Source organism: Bos taurus, chromosome 22 (assembly GCF_002263795.3).
Source record: "Bos taurus isolate L1 Dominette 01449 registration number 42190680 breed Hereford chromosome 22, ARS-UCD2.0, whole genome shotgun sequence".
Taxonomy (NCBI): domain Eukaryota; kingdom Metazoa; phylum Chordata; class Mammalia; order Artiodactyla; family Bovidae; genus Bos; species Bos taurus.
The window spans coordinates 14878749-14898060 of NC_037349.1; the positions used below are offsets into that span (position 1 = coordinate 14878749).

Consider the following 19312-nt stretch of genomic DNA (forward strand, 5'->3'; position numbering starts at 1 on the left):
TCCATCCCTTCCCCAACCCCTTTTCCCTTGGCAACCATCAGTCAGCCCAGTCTGTGACTCTGTTTCTGTTTCATGGATATTTGTTCATTTGTGTCATATTTTAGATTCCACATATAAGTGATATCATATGGTATTTGTCTTTCTGACTTACTTCACTTAATGTGATCATCTCTAGTTGTTATCACTCAGCTTCCTTCTTATGAAGACCAAATATTGGCCGAGGATTTTTATATATGAAGAAAACCTGAGAATAAAGCAGATATATTGGAAAAAAGTATTGGATTTGGGACCTGATGGGAACTGTGTATGTGTGTGTGCAGTGAGTGGGGGAAATGAAAGGAAGGAAAGAGCAAGTATTTTTTGGATCGGCACTGCTTTATGCATAAGCCTTCTGTTCCGTCATGCAGTCTTTGCACAGGACGGAGATCTCAAGTTCTGGATTTGGGTCCCAGCTCTGTCATTTTTCAGTTGTGTGGACTTGAGTAAATTACAGCTTCCCATATTGGAAAAGTCAGGATGATACCTACTTCAGTTTTTGTGAGGGACTAGTAGGGAGTATGGGCTTCCCTGGTGGTTCAGTGGTAAGGAATCTGCCTGCCAATGCTGGAGACTTGGGAAATGGCAACCCACTGCAATATTCTTGCCTGGGAAATCCCATGGACGGGAGCCTGGCAGGCTGCAATCCATGGGGTCGCAAAAGAGTCAGACGTGACTTTGTGACTGAACAACAACAAAGTGGAGAGTATAAATACATTCTATTTATTTATTTATTTTTGGCTGCGCTGGGTCTTCGTTGCTGTATGCTGGTTTTCTTTAGTTGCAAAAGTGTTACCACAGTGGACCATGCATTGTGTTTTAAATTCAAAATAGCAAGATTTATAAAAAGGTAAAAGTTCACTGTGGCCTGGAAGAGTTCAGAGTAGTTTACCAAAAGTAGAATGGGGTTGGGTGTTTAAGGCGTACACTGAATTGACTGGGAGTGGGGAAGGGGAACATTCAGGAAAGGACTAGAGCCCGAGCAGAGGTGTCAGGGACAGTGGTGGGCATAGGGCTTTGGTGTCAGTGGCTCTGCTGGAGCTAGGGGGCAGCACAGGAGATGAAGGGCCTCAGTTTAGTGGTGGCAAGAAGAAAAGAACAAATCTGAGCAAATGCAGGACTCGGCTTATGAAAAACAGGGCTTGGTGACTGGCTTAATAGTGATAAATGAATGGGAGGAAGGAAAGACACTTCTAAGAGTTTGAGCCCAGGGTGTGATGGTGGGAGATGGAGATGACTAACAGGAACGAGTGATCTCAGAAGGAGCCTCAGTGGGGAAGACAGGAAGTATAGCTGTAGACAAGCTGAGTAAGAGGGCTCCAGCTGAAAGGTATGATGATGGCATTTCTACCTTGTAAACTTTCAGTCTCTCTGTGACACTTCAGAGTGACACTGAGGACAGGAAAAGACCTAACACGAATGTTGTAAGCAACTCAGGATACTACAGAGGGGACCAGCCAGATGCTAGCCCCCACTCTGGAACTATTACTACTGAATTTAGGAGAAATTTTCCTAACTTTTGTTTTGCTAAAAAACATGATTTTGCCTCATTTCAGTGGCTAGAGGGAAAGTAGGCCCTCTTTAAGAATAACGCCAGGATGCATGAGTATTACTGGCTCTTCCATGAACTTATAGCAGGTAAATCATTCACTAAGAAAGTGGCAATCCATGCATGGCTGGTGCATGTTTGGTCTCCTTCCTCCAGTTTCCCGTTTGAATTGAAGAGCTTTCAAACAGGATTAAGTATGTAAATAATAGTTGGCAGTTCCACTGTTTGACATGATACCTTATGTTCCTTCAGCTTTGTTCCGGCCTGTTTCCATGGGGTGTAGATTACCTGGGGATAGAGCCTAAATTTCAAGTTCTTGAAACTTTGAGCAGTGTTTCCTCATCTGTGAGGCAAAAGAAATGGTCTAAATGACCTGTCCTCTACTCCAGAGTTCCGACTCCAGGATACAGAAGCAGAGTGTACTTTGGGGATTTATGCATGCAGTCAAATTCCAACTCTCACCACCAGATGGCACTGTTGCCTGTTAACTAGAAATAGGTTGATGACTTTTTCTGGAAACAGAATCCTGAACGTCAAAATATGACCTGCTTATTCTAATTAATTCAACAAATATTTATTGAACATCTGTATGAGCCAGGCACTAATGCCAGCTGCTTTGGATGAAAAAAGATCATCACGCCTTCATAGTAGTAGAAGAGAAAGGCATGGAAGCAGTCATACACCAGTGCTCCAAAAACATGCAACAGTAAGCCAAGGAATCTCCCAGAGAAAAATCATCTTAAGTTAGATCATGGCTTCCTTGGGGTAACTTCTCTGACTCTAGCCCTAGGTTAGGTCCCCCATTCTTCTGCATCCTATACCTAGTAATCATCATGCTTTCCGAAGTCAGTGATCTAAAGGCAGCCTTTGCTGCTAGACTAAGTTGTGAGAGGAGGGCCCGTGTACCTCCTCTGCTGCCACATTCCCAAGCTTAACATTTAACAATGGTAACAGCTCAAAATTCTCCAAGCCAGGCTTCAGCAATACGTGAACTGTGAACTTCCTGATGTTCAAGCTGGTTTTAGAAAAGGCAGAGAAACCAGAGATCAAATTGCCAACATCTGCTGGATCATGGAAAAAGCAAGAGAGTTCCAGAAAAACAGCTATTTCTGCTTTATTGACTATGCCAAAGCCTTTGACTGTGTGGATCACAAGAAACTGGAAAATTCTGAAAGAGATGGGAATACCAGACCACCTGACCTGCCTCTTGAGAAACCTGTATGTAGGTCAGGAAGCAACAGTTAGAACTGGACATGGAACAACAGACTGGTTCCAAATAGGAAAAGGAGTACGTCAAGGCTGTATATTGTCACCCTGCTTATTTAACTTCTATGCAGAGTACATCATGACAAACACTGGACTGGAAGCACAAGCTGGAGTCAAGATTACCGGGAGAAATATCAATACCCTCAGATATGCAGATGACACCACCCTTATGGCAGAAAGTGAAGAGGAACTAAAAAGCCTCTTGATGAAAGTGAAAGTGGAGAGTGAAAAAGTTGGCTTAAAGCTCAACATTCAGAAAACGAAGATCATGGCATCTGGTCCCATCACTTCATGGGAAATAGATGGGGAAACAGTGTCAGAGTTTATTTTTTTGGGTTCCAAAATCACTGCAGATGGTGACTGCAGCAATGAAATTAAAAGACGCTTACTCCTTGGAAGGAAAGTTATGACCAACCTAGATAGCATATTCAAAAGCAGAGACATTACTTTGCCCACAAAGGTCCGTCTAGTCAAGGCTATGGTTTTTCCTGTGGTCATGTATGGATGTGAGAGTTGGACTGTGAAGAAGGCTGAGTGCCAAAGAATTGATGCTTTTGAACTGTGGTGTTGGAGAAGACTCTTCAGAGTCCCTTGGACTGCAAGATCCAACCAGTCCCTTCTGAAGATCAGCCCTGGGATTTCTTTGGAAGGAATGATGCTAAAGCTGAAACTCCAGTACTTTGGCCACCTCATGTGAAGAGTTGACTCATTGGAAAAGACTCTGATGCTGGGAGGGATTGGGGGCAGGAGGAGAAGGGGACAACAGAGGATGAGATGGCTGGATGGCATCACCGACTCGATGGACGTGAGTCTGAGTGAACTCTGGGAGTTGGTGATGGACAGGGAGGCCTGGTGTGCTGCGATTCATGGGGTCGCAGAGTCGGACACGACAGCGACTGAACTGAGCTGAACAGCAAGCATTCAGAGGTTACCAATGTATCAGGTGCTATGCTAAGCCTGCCACATTCACTACTGCATTTAATCTTCCCAACAACCTAGGCCACTGACACTGTCCCCACTTTACAGATGAGGAAACCATAGCTAGTAAGTGGCAAAACCATGAACCCAGGTCTGGCTCAATAAACAGTAGTATCACATCCCCTTGAGCCACTTTTAATAACTTTCATAATCTGAATATCAGCCTATTCATCCACCCTAATTTATTGCTGTCTTCTTCAGGGAAGGTTCATCTGTCCTAATTTATCACTCTGTTCTTCTTTACTCATTTTCTCCTTATTACTCAGTACTCACTAGTCTCAACATTTTGCTCCTGTTCTTCTGTCCTCTGGCATTTGTCTAGCTCAATTTCTCTCAAATTAGTATTCATTTAACAAAATCAATAATGTACTCATCCATTAGAAAGTTTCTGAAACTTGTTCTCAAATTTTTCTGTAGAAGGCTTATCCTTAATGAAATTACTGTTAGGACTGCCTACGAGCAACTCCTGTGTCTACTGGAGGCTGAGAAGAGTTCCTAGTAATAGCATTTATTTTTTTCCTTGTTTATTTTCAAATCTGAGTACAAAACAAGCACACAGTAAACAGCTTTTAAGTGACCTTTTCTATTTGCAATGATCTATAAATATTAAATACTCCAACAAAAAAATGGTTCTATATAGTGAAATCAAGTATTCCCCCAAACCAAAAAATAAAGCCCATGAACTATATGAAAGTGACAAACTCTCCACATCTCAGTTCTCTCAATTTTGTTGTTATTGTTTAGTTGCTGAGTCGTGTCGGACTCTTTGTGACACCCCCCACCTCCCATGGACTGTAGCACGCCAGGCTCCTCTGTCCCTGGATTTCCCAGGCAAGAATATTGGAGTGGGTTGCCATTTCCTTCTGCATAGCTTTTATTTTTAAAGCACATTTCCCATGGACCCATATCATGATCTCTAAGCTAGATAGGACTGTAGTAATTACCTAGTCCAATCTCTCGTTTCTAACTAGGAGAAAATTGAGAAAACCCTGATTTGGGCCAGGTTATATAGTCAGCGGAGTGGTAAGTCAAGACCATGTTGTACCCTCTTGTCCAATAGTACTAATTTATGACAACTGCTGCCTCTCCAGCATTAATTTCACAAAGACCAACATTTCAAGTCTCTAACACCTGTTGGCTTTACTGCACGACTGCCCAGGTTTCAGTCCCAAACACAGCTTTCTCTACCTACGTGACCTTGGGTTAATTACTTAAAACTGTATCTCAGTGTCCTTCTCCACGAAACAAGGATCACAGTTCTTAGGGTTGTTAGGAAATTTAAATGATTTTATACATGAAAGTATGTGGCACACAGTAATACCCAATAAATTTTTAGCTGTTATTCCCTCTTTTCTTGGAACTACTTATGCTACTTCAAAGAACGATGGTTTTTCCCAAATTGAAATAAATACAAGACATTTGATGTGTTCATTTACTTTAATAACACTACATTTACCATGTTATCACCATGGAATGTAAATTCAGGTTAGACGAGAATTCACAAGTACAACAAAGCATTCTGTGATATACCAAAGTTTGTATAATGTCTGACCAAACCAGCTTGCTCATCAATGACTTCCATTGTAGGGATTTTATTTAGTTGATGATACTTTTGGAGAAAATAAACATACTGCACACATTTAAAAAGTGTTTTTCATTTACCTTTGCATTAGCACTTAAAATACATGTTTCAAAATAATTTAAAATTATTCTAATATAACAGCAGCAAAATATAATTCTGCAATTACTAAAGAGCTAAAAGGGATCCACAAGTTAAGTTACTCTCATGTTTATGATTCTAAAATAAATACTACTTCAAAGTGGCTCTGTTACCAGCTTTTTAGTTTTGGTTTAAAAACACACACAGACTTGCAGGGAGGTTTATAATGTTGTATTCCATGCACTGTTCTGAAAGGGTTCCTCAAGAGCCAACCAGCCCTTAAAACAGTACTCAGTCCACAAGGCCGTCAGAAAGTTACATTAACTGGGGTAAATAGGATTCCTACATTACATCAAAAGCATATGATATTCTGCAGCAACTGGGAGCATTTTCAGGATTGCCATGTTGTCTTCTTTAGAACTAATTTCAACAGAAGAGTTTAAGAAGGTGGACAGGTACCACTATCAAGTGTATTTAAAAGTGACATGTTTCTTTTGTGCTGGTCTGACTCCCCTGAATGACCTAGCTAGTGAACTAGTCACCAGTAACTTGGTCACCAGGCAAATCAAGCCTGCAAGAAAGGAGGCCAATTTTCAAATTACCATGTTCTTGTCTGACCCAAACAATTTATTTTCAACATAAACATATAACCTCAATATGAGATGTCTAACTAAAGCAAGCACCACCAAGACGACCAAGACAGCATCTCCTCTTCTAAGGTTTAGGTTTCCCCCAGAATTCTTGATACAGGGAATAGCCCATACCTAAAGAGAAAGAATGCTAGTTAAGCAATTTAAAATTTTTCTTCAGTATTAGAAAATTAAAAACTATTCATAAAACAGCTAAAAGTAGCACTCTTACTAGCATATGATGCTTAAAAGGAAAACAAGACCCTAGGCTGCTTACATTCTTGCTTTCTTAAATAATTCAAATTTATAAAATTCTTTTTACACAGTTTCCGAAGTATTTTCAAGACTAGTATGATTAGCTCAGATGGCTAAAATATCAATATTTATCTGGCAACTTTAAAAGGACTCAATCTTGCTGTATAAAGCAGATAATGTCAATGAATTATAAAGCCTACAAAAGCATGTAGTATCTTTTCCACCTTGAAAAACTCAATAAAACAGCCATCATGTCTCTTCCAGATGATGGATCTTACTACCAACCCTATTTGCATATATAGACTCAATGACATTATAATGGGCATTACTATCTTTTCTCTCTTTAAAACCTTAGTAAGATTATTCATCATAGAGTAAAACTATACCACTACTTGAACTATTTTTATTCATTCAGTTTTTAGGTGAAAATGAGTAGTGATATTTGCAAACTGCTTCAAAGTCAGTTAAAAGTATCTACCTTGTTTTACTTACAAAGAAATCCATTCATGGGGAACCAAAAATTTGAAAATGTCCTGTAGGAACCTACCAAGAGTCATTGCTCCCACAACAAAGCCTTGGGCTGCCACACGCATGTGGATCAGGTGAACAGACATTTTAGTATGTCCCCTGCTCTTCAATCTATATAATCCATATGCAACAATTGCTGCAAAACCTGCCATTCCTGTAAAAGAAATAGTCACAAGTTATGTCAGATACATTGGGGCAGGGAATCAAGATGAGTTTATTATCAATCGATGTTCTATTTTTTATAAGGATGCTTTAGGAGACCATTACCCAGCTAGCATATGAACTGAGGTTTTAATCCCCACCCCGATTCAGAATTAAAAACTCAAAATTGGTAGCAAGCAATAGCAGATCTAGAAAATCAAGATCATCTCTGAAGTATGGGCTTGTGAAGCCAGTAAATAAATTCCTTTAAGAGTGCTAGGGGAACTCTTCTCTGTTCTACTTCCATCCCTGAAGGAAATCAGTTAAGGGAATGCAGCAGAGACTGTAATAAACCACAACTGTGAGTTTATAACAACTCTTGAGTCTTGTGAGTCCCTGTAGCAAATCACTGAAACTGATGGTCGTCTTGGGGTCACAACACATTCACTGAAATAAGTCAATAAAATACGATGTCTGAATTCGGAGAAGAATTTTTACGAGACTTATACCAATCTAAGCATATTTCAACATATGAAAAAATATTAAAAAATAAATGCTTCATCAGGAAATGCTTGATGAATGAAATAAGCTGCCCACACTTCTACTGTGTTAAAGCTTATTAGACCATCAAAGTCAAACTTACCAATGGGGACAAATGGTGCCTCTCTAGCTTTTCGGATAAGTTTAGATCCCTGATCTTCATCATATGAAGAAAGAGAAATATCTGTGTCGCTTGACATAGTGATTGAAGACTCTTCCTGAAACAGAATTTCCATGAGGTTCTGCAGTTAAAAGCATACTTTTTTAATAAGATTATTCCTTTAAGTAATACAAAAAAAAGCCAAGATACTAGCCAGATTATATGAATAACAGGGCAGGGTGAAAAAAAGATTAATTTCCATAACAAAGGGACCAAGGCTCCATTCTCCCTTTTCTGTCTTTTTTTTTTTGGTAACACAGGAAGCTAATAGGCATTTCATCACAGTAAAGTAATAATTCAATTTCACCTTAGTCATGGTCACTACATACTTCGTTCTGACTGATCTGCACAGATGATAAACTTCACCCGCAGATTGAAAAAAGGGAGTCACACATAGCATATAAGTGCACAAGTATCTCTGACTGATGTTAATTACAATACACTGTTGTAATTGATATCAGTCAGATGTCATTTACTGCTGCTGCTGCTGCTAAGTCGCTTCAGTTGTGTCTGACTCTGTGCAACCCCATAGACAGCAGCCCACCAGGCTCTGCCGTCCCTGGGATTCTCCAGGCAAGAACACTGGAGTGGGTTGCCATTGCCTTCTCCATTGTGTGAAAGTGAAAAGTGAAAGTGAAGTCGCTCAGTCACGTCCGACTTGTAGTGACCCTATGGACTGCAGCCTACTAGGCTCCTCCATCCATGGGATTTTCTAGGCAAGAGTACTGGAGTGGCTTGCCATTGCCTTCTCTGATGTCATTTACAGATGACATCAAAAAGTTAACTGCCAATCCCATTATCTGTATAGTCTTAGCTTATGAATTTTTCATGTGCATCACACTCCCTCCAGTAATAAATGGCTCTCATTCAACACTTTGCTATTCAAGGGGTTTAATAGTAATCAAGGTTCTCAAAGAAAATCCAACTCTAGACGTGAGGCGTAGGGTTTAGTTTGAAAAGTGAAATTGTCCCTCAAAGCCTCCATCCTCACTGGGAAGAGTACAGTTCTGTCATCTGACAGAGAAGAGCTTAATCCAGATGAGCTGTACAGTATCACACAGATAGAATCAATTAGAACTAGGGCTTCCCTGGTGGCTCAGCTGGTAAAGAATCTGCCTGCAATGCGGGAGACCTGGGTTCGATCCCTGGCTTGGGAAGATCCCCTGGAGAAGGGAAAGGCTACCCACTCCAGCATTCTAGCCTGGAGAAGTCCATGGACTGTATAGTTAGTCCATGGGGTTGTAAAGAGTTGGACACGACTGAGCGACTCTCACTTTGACTTTCTCTTCTTTCTTGTGCTCCATTACTTGCTAACTAAATGAACCCCTACTTTGTCTGAGCTTTTATTATATACAAGGTTCAACAAGTTCAAGGTTCAGGATGCTCATTATATATTTCAAGAGATTAAAATGTAAACACTGAAATAATGTTTCAGAAATTAAATTCTTTTAAAAACATGCCAGAGTACGTATACTTTGCAAAGAGCATAACAGACAGAATTTAGAGTGTGGCATCTTTTAGATAAAGTTTGGGAAATTTCAGAGAAATATTTGAGCTTGGCTTTCAACATACTACATAAATGAGGACTTCCCTGGTGGTCCAGCAGTTAAGTCGCTATGCTTCCACTGCAGGGGGCCCAGACCCTGGTCTGGGAACTAAGATCCCACATGCTGCGTGGTACAGCCAAAAAAGCCCAAACAAACCAACCCCAAGATATTACATAAATCGACTAGATGGTAAGATTAAACTATTTTAGGCCAGTATATTTATTAGTTCCCTTCATAATCAATCTAAACTTCCCAAAGGCAAACATTTCAAAATCTTTCCTATTTTACCACAATTCCTTCTTCTACCTTCCTCACCAATCCCACATTCTAATTAAACTTATTGTTTGTTGAAAAATATTACTTCAATATTTATTCAACTATTAAAATTATTCTCAGGCAATTAGGAAAATTTAGTGAAAAATAACAATTACACACATTTGTAGAGTTTCATCAGTAAGAAAAATATCAAGCTGTATCTACATAAGTGCTAATTTCTCTTTTAATTCTTACATTGCTCAATGAAAGAACACATGATAACCTGAGTAGGTTTTGGATCCTTGGGACCCCACTATATATGACAATCCACTTTTAAAAACTAGCACCTCCTTTTGCAGATACAAAAGCATGTTTTCTTCCTTTGTCGTAATTTCTAGATAACTAATTGTCCAACAGATCAGGGTAGCAAAAGTTCGCTTCTCCTTCCTTGCAGCAGTTTGTATGGATAGGCCATTTGACCTGGCTTTCAGAAAGTAGTCCCTGGGGTAAGAATCAAGGTATGAAGGAACCATGTAGTCATTATTTGTCTTAAGTGACTAAGGATAATTTGTCTCTGATACAGAACACCATGTGTGCACATTTCAGCATAAAAGAAAGGGGAATATTAAAAGTCCAACACATCACAAAGCTAATTTGTTATTCTATGGTTCAAATTCTATTTCTATCATGACATATATCTATAAAACTCCCTGAGTGTAAGATTTTAATAATTCTCTTCCCGATCACCTAGAAGTTTCCCCAAGTATTCATGATTTACAGCCATCTAAATAAAAAATGGTTAACTTTTAAAGTATCAGGGTCAATAAGTATAAGTCACTTGAGAATAAAACCCCAAGGTTCAATCCATGCCAGTAGCCTTATTTTACAGATGGAAAAAGAAAGCTTATGAAGGGTGCAATAAACTGCTCAACAACAGGAATCTCTGACAGGGCAGGATTAGAACCCAGTTCTCCTAATAAACAGTTGTGGGTTCTTTTGATTGACAATATATTGCCAGATCATTTGTCTTATTATGCTGGTGTACATTTTATCTGAAAAAATAGAAAATCCATTTCTTAACAGAAGCCTGCATCTCCTCCTTTGAATTGTGAAAAATGTCTGTCATGCCCAAAGTTAAATGGAATCTTCTTCCCCAGTAACGTAATTCATCTAACAATTTCAGCTGTAATTTGAGTATTTTTTTCCCCTAGCATCACTTCTGGACTTCCTTTATCATTTTCTTATCCACCCACAGCAACTGACCCAGATCTGCCAGAAAGTTGAACATGTACAAAAGGAGGCACCTAAAACCAGATAACACGAATTAGTCTGTAAACTAAGATACTACTGAAGACCTTTCCAAGTGCACCTAGCAGAGGCCTAAGGTAACAGGAGCCGCTCCGCATCACGTGATGTAAAAAGATTTAAGGATCTTCACAGCTCGTCATTTTTGTCACAGGAGCTTCTAACAATGGATTCCAATTTTCATTTTGAACCCGTCACTGTCAGCCCGTTTTAAACGGCTGCCAAGTCCCCACCCCAGGAGATTCTGATTCAAATGGTCTGGGGCAGGTCCCAAGGAATCTATATTTTAAGAAGATCCGTTCAAGAGATTTTGGTGCACAGGGAATCAAGAGAACCACTGATGTACAAAACTCAAATACGATTGTCATGCTGGGGCCTGGTACCACTTATACATCACAACTTTTCATCCCAGGCACTTCTGGAAGCATAGATTCCATCCATAGGGATTACCCAGAAGAGGGGAATAATTGATTCCTGCACCGGTAAAACAGGCGAATAAACCTGCCGAATCATTTCGACTGCTCCCAATTCTAATCCTGTGCTATGTTTTGTAATCTCTAACTTGGCAGGTTTACTTTTGAGGAAGAAATGTAAATTCTGTCAGAGGCGCTTGATACAGGCCCTGGTCCTTCTTACCTTCCTGAGGCGGAAGAGAGTCGCCAAAGGTGGAACAGAATACCGGCCCGGGGAGAACAGGAAGCCGATGGCGGGAAGGTCGTGTAGTTTTACGCCCTCCCCTCAACCCTTCAACCTTCCTCCCCTTTCCCTTCCTGTGACCTTGTCAGGACTCCATGGCCGGACCGCACGCCCTCCCAATCCCTCCTCACCCACCCGCTCTCAAAGAAGTCCCGTACACGCTCGGGACAACGGGCTCCGCGAAGTCGGCTCCAGCCCGGTGCCTCCCCAGATACATCCCCGGGCCTTCCAGCTCAGCCGCGATTCGCTCTACAAACCTTTTCTGCACCCCCCCCCCCCCCCCATAGGTTCCGTACGCTCTCACCAGCCCTCACCGGCACCACGAAATGAGGCCTGAGCCCCGCCAACCAGACTTCGCCCCTTTCAGCCCAGGCATCAGCCCCCTATCCCAGTCCCGCGGCGCCAACCCTCCCAAGGTGCTCTCGACGCGGCCTCTCTTCTCCCCACTCCACCGCTCGGAATCACCCGACCCCCAAAGCCCGCCTGCATCACTTACAGACAACTTCAAGACGTTTCAGGTTCCTACCGTATTCTGACCCCACTCCCGCACCCACCGTCCAGCCGGCTTCTCCCGGTCCCGCCTACGTCCGGCCTCAGCCAATCAGAAACCAGCAACGGGCATGCGAGGGTCGGGGCGGGTGGATGGGTGCGTGCGTGCGTGTACGCAATGGGTGGGGTGGCCCAGAGAGAGCCCCGGATTGGCTGGGGCGACGTGCGCGGGCGGTGACTTCTCGTCACTGGCTCTTACTTACGGATTGCATCAGAGGTGAGAAGTCGGCTTCTTAGGAACGGCGGAGGACGTTCGAGGGTGCTTCTCGGCCCTTGGCCGGGCGGAACTTGACAGTAGCTTCGCTGTTTTCCTCTTGGGAGGTGGCGGCAGCGAGCATCCGCGAACGCAGCAGGGCGGGGCTGAGGCTGAGAGGGTTAAACCGCGGCCGGTCCTTGAGTCTCGGCTGCGGGTGAGGAGGGGCCGCCGGCGGCTTTAGGGCGCTGGATCCACTCTCATGCCCTGGCACTTACCGGCCGCGAACAGGCGCTATGGGCCTCTGAGCTTGGCGCTTACACTGTAGTCGGAGACAGCCATTCATTACAAGCACGGGTGACTCCATACTGACCGGCGTGGTTTGCCTGAGGAAAGAAGTCACAGGCACCTTGTAACGGTGAACTTCCTGGGACAGAACCCGTAATTTGTTAGTAGATCACTCGGTAACTACCTGGCGAATTGGCGCAAAGCATCAAGCACTGCCATGAGGACTGCTTGCTAACTAAACTAAAATCTCTGGCTATAACCGTGAAACGAGGCAGACTGCCAAGTGCTCTAACCCACAGGTAGAAGCTCAGTGTCATAGGCTCAGGATCTTGAAAATCTTTTGTCTCATAATTCAGACACAAGTAGGAAACATTCCCTTGTGGCTCATCTGGTAAAGAATCTGCCCACAATGCGGGAGACCTGGGTTGGGAAGATCCTCTGGAGAAGGGAAAGGCTACCCACTCCAGTATTCTGGCCTGGAGAATTCCATGGATTGTATAGTCCATGGGGTCGCAAAAGTCGGAAACTACTGAGCGGCTTTCACTTTCACTTCAGGCAACATTCATTCTGAGTAGGATAAAAACTCCTTACCTTGGTCGTGTGGAGTGCTTTCAGCTCCTTGCTGGCACGTGTTTTGTCAGGTTCGTGGCGATATCTCCCTGAACACTGTCTTTGAGCTCTGGAGGGCCTTGGTAATGTTAAAAGAAGCAACAGTGGATACAAAGGGCTTTAAAGTTAAGTCGGAAGATCAGAAGTTGATTTAGGGTAATTAAAACAGTAAAAGAGGGACTTATCTGGTGGTCCAGTGGCTTAGAGTCTGTGCTCCCAAAGCAGGGGACCTGGGTTCACTACCTGGTCAGGGAACTAGATCCCATATGCAGCATCTAAGGCCCAGTGCAGCTACATAAATATTTAAGAAAATAAGAGAACGTGAGATTTGAAAATGAAAGCCATATTCATAGGTAATGCAGAAGTCATCTAGTTCCTTAATTCTGGAAATACAAAGGCTAACTGCAGCAATGACCATGGCCTATTCTTTGAATCAAAATAGTGTTAAGTTCGTTTACTAATTTCTAGAGAATGGGATTTGGAGTCAGGCAGACCAGTGCTAGTCCCAGCTTGGCCATATACTAACCATGACTTTGAGCTTCACTTTCTTCCTTTGTAAAAAGAGGATAACAGTAGTAGTGATTAATGAGGAAACACATATAAAGTGTGAGTTATTACTTTAAAAATTCCTATGATATGCATTGTGCGGAAAGAGGCAGACTCTGCCCTACTTGTGTAAGAAATTATCTCTTTCTGATTAGTATGTAGAAACCAGAATCTTGGTAAATGGTAATGATAACTATCAGACGATATAGAAGATTTTAAAAAGATTATTCTGCTATTCTTTATTCAGTACCATAAGAAAACAATAGTGACAACTGATTTAACTATTAAGATTTTCATAATACAGACATTATTATTTTTAATATACAACATATATTGTTTGATTCTTACTCTGGGTCATTTCAAAGAATAATACAGAAGACTAAAAAAATTCAGGTTCTCATGTATTAAATTAATCTTCATGTAGTTTATAGAAAGGCAGCCCAGGAAGTGTCTGCCAGTTTGGGCTAATTTCCCCTCTTTAGAGAGTCTCTCTAACTTTTCATGCTCCAAGGAGCTGTCCACATATGATCATATCCAATATAAAAGAAATGCGCTTCTAAACTCAGACGTCTGTTTAGGTTATGGCTCAGCTTAAAGCTACGTAATCCAGTTTTAGACATCCTTAAAAAACATTGTGTGATCTTTGTGGCATTTTGTCTAAAACAAATCTTAAGACTTTTGAGAAAAATTGAGTATTGAGTATTTTAAAAATAGAAATGAGAGTCAGGGTCACCAAATACTGGACATGTATATTGTGCCTGGTGCTGTGCTGGACTCAGAAATTAGACTCAGTTCCTTCCCTGAAGTAATTTATAATCTGATTAGGTCAAAGGAATAGGTGTAGAAAGCAGTCTGTGAGAAGTGCTTTGAGTGGAAATCCAGGTAGATACCATAGTGAGTGAGCTATTTCAAAGTAGGCTTCTTGGGACTGGGGCTTGAATGTGTGAACTTTGAAGGATGACTAGCGTGTAAGTAAACTGGAAGAATATTCCAGAAAAGGAAACAGTGGGTGGAGGAATAGAAGTAGACTGTGGAATTGTAGTTGCAGTATGAAGGACAATAAGTGGGGAAAAGGCAAACACTTGTGACTAAAGCACAGTCAGTGAGTAATGGAAAGTAAGCTCAGTGGGGAGGACCTTTAATGCTAGTAAAAGAACTTGGACAGTATTGTATTTGTTGGCCCTTGAAAGTTTTAGAGCTGGATATTTACAAAAGCTGAGTGTGTTTGAGGTATTGAAAATTGAATGCATTAGAAAGGTACTATCAGCATTTATCTGCCAGAAAGCTAAAGGCTGTTCAGTTTGTGGCTTGTAATGTTCTTTGTATTGAGGCCACAGTCTAGGTCTTAAGGATGTGGAAGGCAGCTACATGCAGTAGTGTCGTTCCTCTACTACCTTGGCAAGGCCTGCTGCTTTAAAGCAGTGATAGTCCATACAGACCAGTGCTCAGGGAACATTGACCAGGGTCCAGGCCATCATAAAATTCCAGACTCTGTAAGATGGCTGTAACTGAACTTATTCTCTCCTGTCCTCCCTGCTGCTCTGGATACTCCTTCCTTATATGCCGGTTCAGTTCAGTTCAGTCACTCAGTCATGTCCGACTCTTTGTGACCCCATGAATCGCAGCATGCCAGGCCTCCCTGTCCATCACCAACTCCTGGAATTCACCCAGACTCACGTCCCTGGAGTCAGTGATGCCATCCAGCCATCTCATCCTCTGTTGTCCCCTTTTCCTCCTGCCCCCAATCCCTCCCAGCATCAGAGTCTTTTCCAATGAGTCAACTCTTCGCATGAGGTGGCCAAAGTACTGGAGTTTCAGCTTTAGCATCATTCCTTCCAAAGACATCCCAGGGCTGATCTCCTTCAGAATGGACTGGTTGGATCTCCTTGCAGTCCAAGGAACTCTCAAGAGTCTTCTCCAACACCACAGTTCAAAAGCATCAATTCTTTGGCACTCAGCCTTCTTCACAGTCCAACTCTCACATCCATACATGACCACAGGAAAAACCATAGCCTTGACTAGACGAACCTTTGTTGGCAAAGTAATGTCTCTGCTTTTGAATATGTTATCTAGGTTGGTCATAACTTTCCTTCCAAGGAGTAAGTGTCTTTTAATTTCATGGCTGCAGTCACCATCTGCAGTGATTTTGGAACCCCAAAAAATAAAGTCTGACACTGTTTCCACTGTTTCCCCATCTATTTCCCATGAAGTGATGGGACCGGATGCCATGATCTTCGTTTTCTGAATGTTGAGCTTTAAGCCAACTTTTTCACTCTCCACTTTCACTTTCATCAAGAGGCTTTTTAGTTCCTCTTCACTTTCTGCCATAAGGGTGGTGTCATCTGCATATCAGAGGTTATTGATATTTCTCCTGGCAATCTTGATTCCAGCTTGTGCTTCTTCCATCCCAGCGTTTCTCATATGCTGGTACTTTCTCTTAAATTCCCTGACTTGACTGGAAAACCTGCTTCCCACTCCATTAACCAAACATGAAACCTGGGTAAATCCCTGATGGTACTTCTGCTTTCGTGTACATGCAGCCAGTGACATGTGGACAGATAACTGGATGACAAGGGGCCAGCGCTCTAAAGAACTGTGGCAGAGATGAGACGTGTCTTCACTCTCAGTAATGTGCTCTGACAAACCTGGCTAAAATTTGCCCAATTTCTGTATACAGTGATGTCAAGAGGATTATTTACACAGGAAAGCACTTAAACAGCTCAAATAAGGAAATACATTTGCATCCTTCTAGGTTTGATGCAAGACTTTCAATGACAATATTTTCTAACAAAAAGCTGTGTGGTTGTCACTAAAAAATGGATCTTGGATTCACTGCAGCTCCTCAGAATTCCTTTTTGTTCTTCCTATTAGTTGTTTGGGGTGCGTGGTGGGTAGGGAGAGGGGCAGGTGGAGTGGTGGGTATGTAACTTCTCTAGATGAGCTGAAGGCCACCTGCATCTTTCCCTTGTGTTGGAAATGGTTGGATTTGGAATTAGTACAACCATTTTGTCTTAAAATTTGATGTAATTTTATATCCCATATAATTTATTCAATATGTCTTTTGGTAGAGAGTGAGTAGACAGAATTTGGTGTCTTTAGCATTCAGTTTTAGGTAGTTTATATATTGATTTTAAAAATTAGAAAATTTATAGTCTCATATAAACTATGTAAGTGAAAAGGTTGACTAATTTTTATTATCTGTATTTATACAGGTAATTTGACTAGATTACACAAAGAATTGAGCACTGGAAGCGAAAAGCTGTTTACCTGTTTACCACAGGTAAACAGCTCTTTCCACTAGAAAGGATAAATGTGATTTTCTACCTGGGCTCCCCAGCTGGCTCCTGGTACTTGGTATGATGGAGAGTCCTGTGGTTGTGCATGAACGTTGGTTTGCAAGCACCCTGGCAGCAGAACCTCCATTATGTTTCCACCACAGCACTTGGTGGTATCCTGCCCATGGAAAATGTTGGTTGAATGACTCAAGACTGTTTCTCTGCAGAGGTGAGTACGAGAGTTCAGTAACTCTGGCTGCATTTCTGCTACTGGACTGTGGTAGCTGGGCAGGGGCTTTGGGCTCCTGTGGCTCCTTCTTCTCTTGATCACCACCCCATAGACAGTCTCCCTTTCAGAACCCTCCTCTCCTCTCCCCAGCTGCCTTGGGTACCCATTGGCTCTCTGCTTTCCCCGACTCTGTCTCTCCCAACGGCGACTTAGGGCTAATTTTACAAGTCTGATAATTCTCTGAGAATGAGGTGCCTCTTCCGGAACGCACTGCCACACTCAGTGGCACTGCAAGTAGGTTTTTATTGACTAATCTCCACTCTCCGAATCATTTTGCCATAACACTGATTGCGAGGCACCATCTGTTTGCCTTGATGACTTAATGAATTGAGGGCTTATGATGTAGCTGACATCTAAATCAGATCCGTATCTCAATACAGACAGGATAGTGGTTTCCTTTGCCAGAGACGATGGACAAGTATTTTATAATTCTGAGAGAAAAATGGATTATGCAAATAGACACTTCACCCAAATTGGTGGCCCTCATTACTCTCCCTATGCTGATGCTTTTGTTTAGGGACAGGGACGTGCCTGCCCTGTGTCAGGAAAAACCAGAAAAGAAAAATTATCTGTCTGACTCAAATTGAGTTTTGAGTTTTACTCATGAATCAGCAGACAAGTGCTAGCCATCAAAGTCCTCCTGCTGTTTTGTTTTATGAGAGTCAGAACGGTTTTCTGAGAATGATGAGTATTAAAATAACTAGATAAAATGAGCTTATAACCTTGGTCTGTTGCCTAGTATAGTATGGCTGATTAGAGGGAAATTGCAAGCTGCGAGATGGCTAAGTATTGTGTCCTGTGCAGATTGTGATTGCTTGTGAAATTAGGTAAGTTGTTGCTTAAGGGGAGTTCACCAACAGTTTTAAAAGACCTATGACCACTTCTGGCTAATTTGCTCTTTCATGTAGCTGGGATCTGGAATCCTTGTGGTCTCTGAGCTATTGCTTGCCTTGGGCTGGTAAGGGGACGAGGTGGGAGGTGGCGAGACAAAGGGCAATAGGGAATGATAGTTAATGGGTATCACCCACATTGGGCATGATAAAAATGGAATTGATCTGGAATTAAAGGTGATGGTTATACAACTTTGTGAATATATTAAAACCCACTGAATTGTACACCTTAAAATGGAGAATTTTATGGTATGTAATTTACCATACCATCTGTTTGTCTTGGTGACTTAATGAATTGAGGGCTCATAAATGTGAGAGAGTGTCCCTGGCCTCCCTCTTACCTGTAAGTATCTTATATTAGAAGTAAGCAGCACCAGGGACTTCCCTGGTGGTCCAGTGGTTAAGACTTTGCCTTCCAGTGTAGGGGCTGAGGGTTCGATCCCTGGTCTGGGATGCTAGGATCCCACATGCCTTGTGGCCAAAAAGCCAAAACATAAAACAGATGCAATATTGCAACAAATTCAATAAAGACTTTTAAAATGGTCCACATTGAAAAAAAAAAGAAGCAAGCAGCACCACATGCAGCTACCCAGACAGCCTGCTGTACAACACCAGCACACGCTCAGCACCTCCCATTCTCTGGGCAGGATGCTTCCTTCATACCTGATGTTGTCAAGTGTCTGATCACTAAAACAGCTCGATCAAGCACATATTGTCTTCACTTTACACATGAGAAAGCTGAGGTTCAGCATGGATAAGTAAGTTGCTTATGTTTCCATAGAAGCAGAGGCAGGATTTGAATCTAGTCTTGTTTAGCTCATGCTCTTTCTGGAAGGTTCCATTGCCTGTCTGTACTTTCTTTTCCTTTTTGTGCCTGGTCTCTTTTATTACCTTCCTTTTCCACTGTTAGAATCCTTATCAGTCACAACTTTTGTTTTGAAATATATGTGTAGTTATATCTATGTGTAGTTATATCTTTGGACCTAGTTATATATCCACATATATATCTATGAAATATATGTGTATGTATAGTTATGTCTCTATATGTATGTATATATTCACAAACACATGCACTTTCATACTGTATATCCATATTTATAGATATTTATATTTATAGTATCGATAAAT

The 19312-nt window shown here is 41.8% G+C and overlaps 2 protein-coding genes across 6 annotated transcripts in view; one reads left to right on the forward strand and one right to left on the reverse strand.

Annotated features, from left to right (window-relative positions):
* Window positions 1-19312, forward strand: part of ACKR2 (atypical chemokine receptor 2) — an 87310-nt gene that overhangs the window by 32792 nt on the left and 35206 nt on the right. The window contains exon 6 of one of the 2 annotated variants that reach the window (XM_059879611.1): window positions 16943-17234. The exons of the other annotated variant lie outside the window; for it this stretch is intronic. Coding sequence (XP_059735594.1) covers window positions 17087-17234 — 148 coding nt within the window. The 5' untranslated portion in view covers window positions 16943-17086. The remainder of the gene's footprint in view (window positions 1-16942; window positions 17235-19312) is intronic. 2 annotated transcript variants of the gene reach the window in all.
* Window positions 5248-12124, reverse strand: HIGD1A (HIG1 hypoxia inducible domain family member 1A). 4 transcript variants are annotated; one of them, NM_001077114.1, is given in 4 exon segments: window positions 5248-6253; window positions 6921-7055; window positions 7686-7800; window positions 12042-12079. In NM_001077114.1, coding segments are annotated over 3 exon segments (282 nt in total). In that variant the 5' UTR covers window positions 7783-7800; window positions 12042-12079; the 3' UTR covers window positions 5248-6203.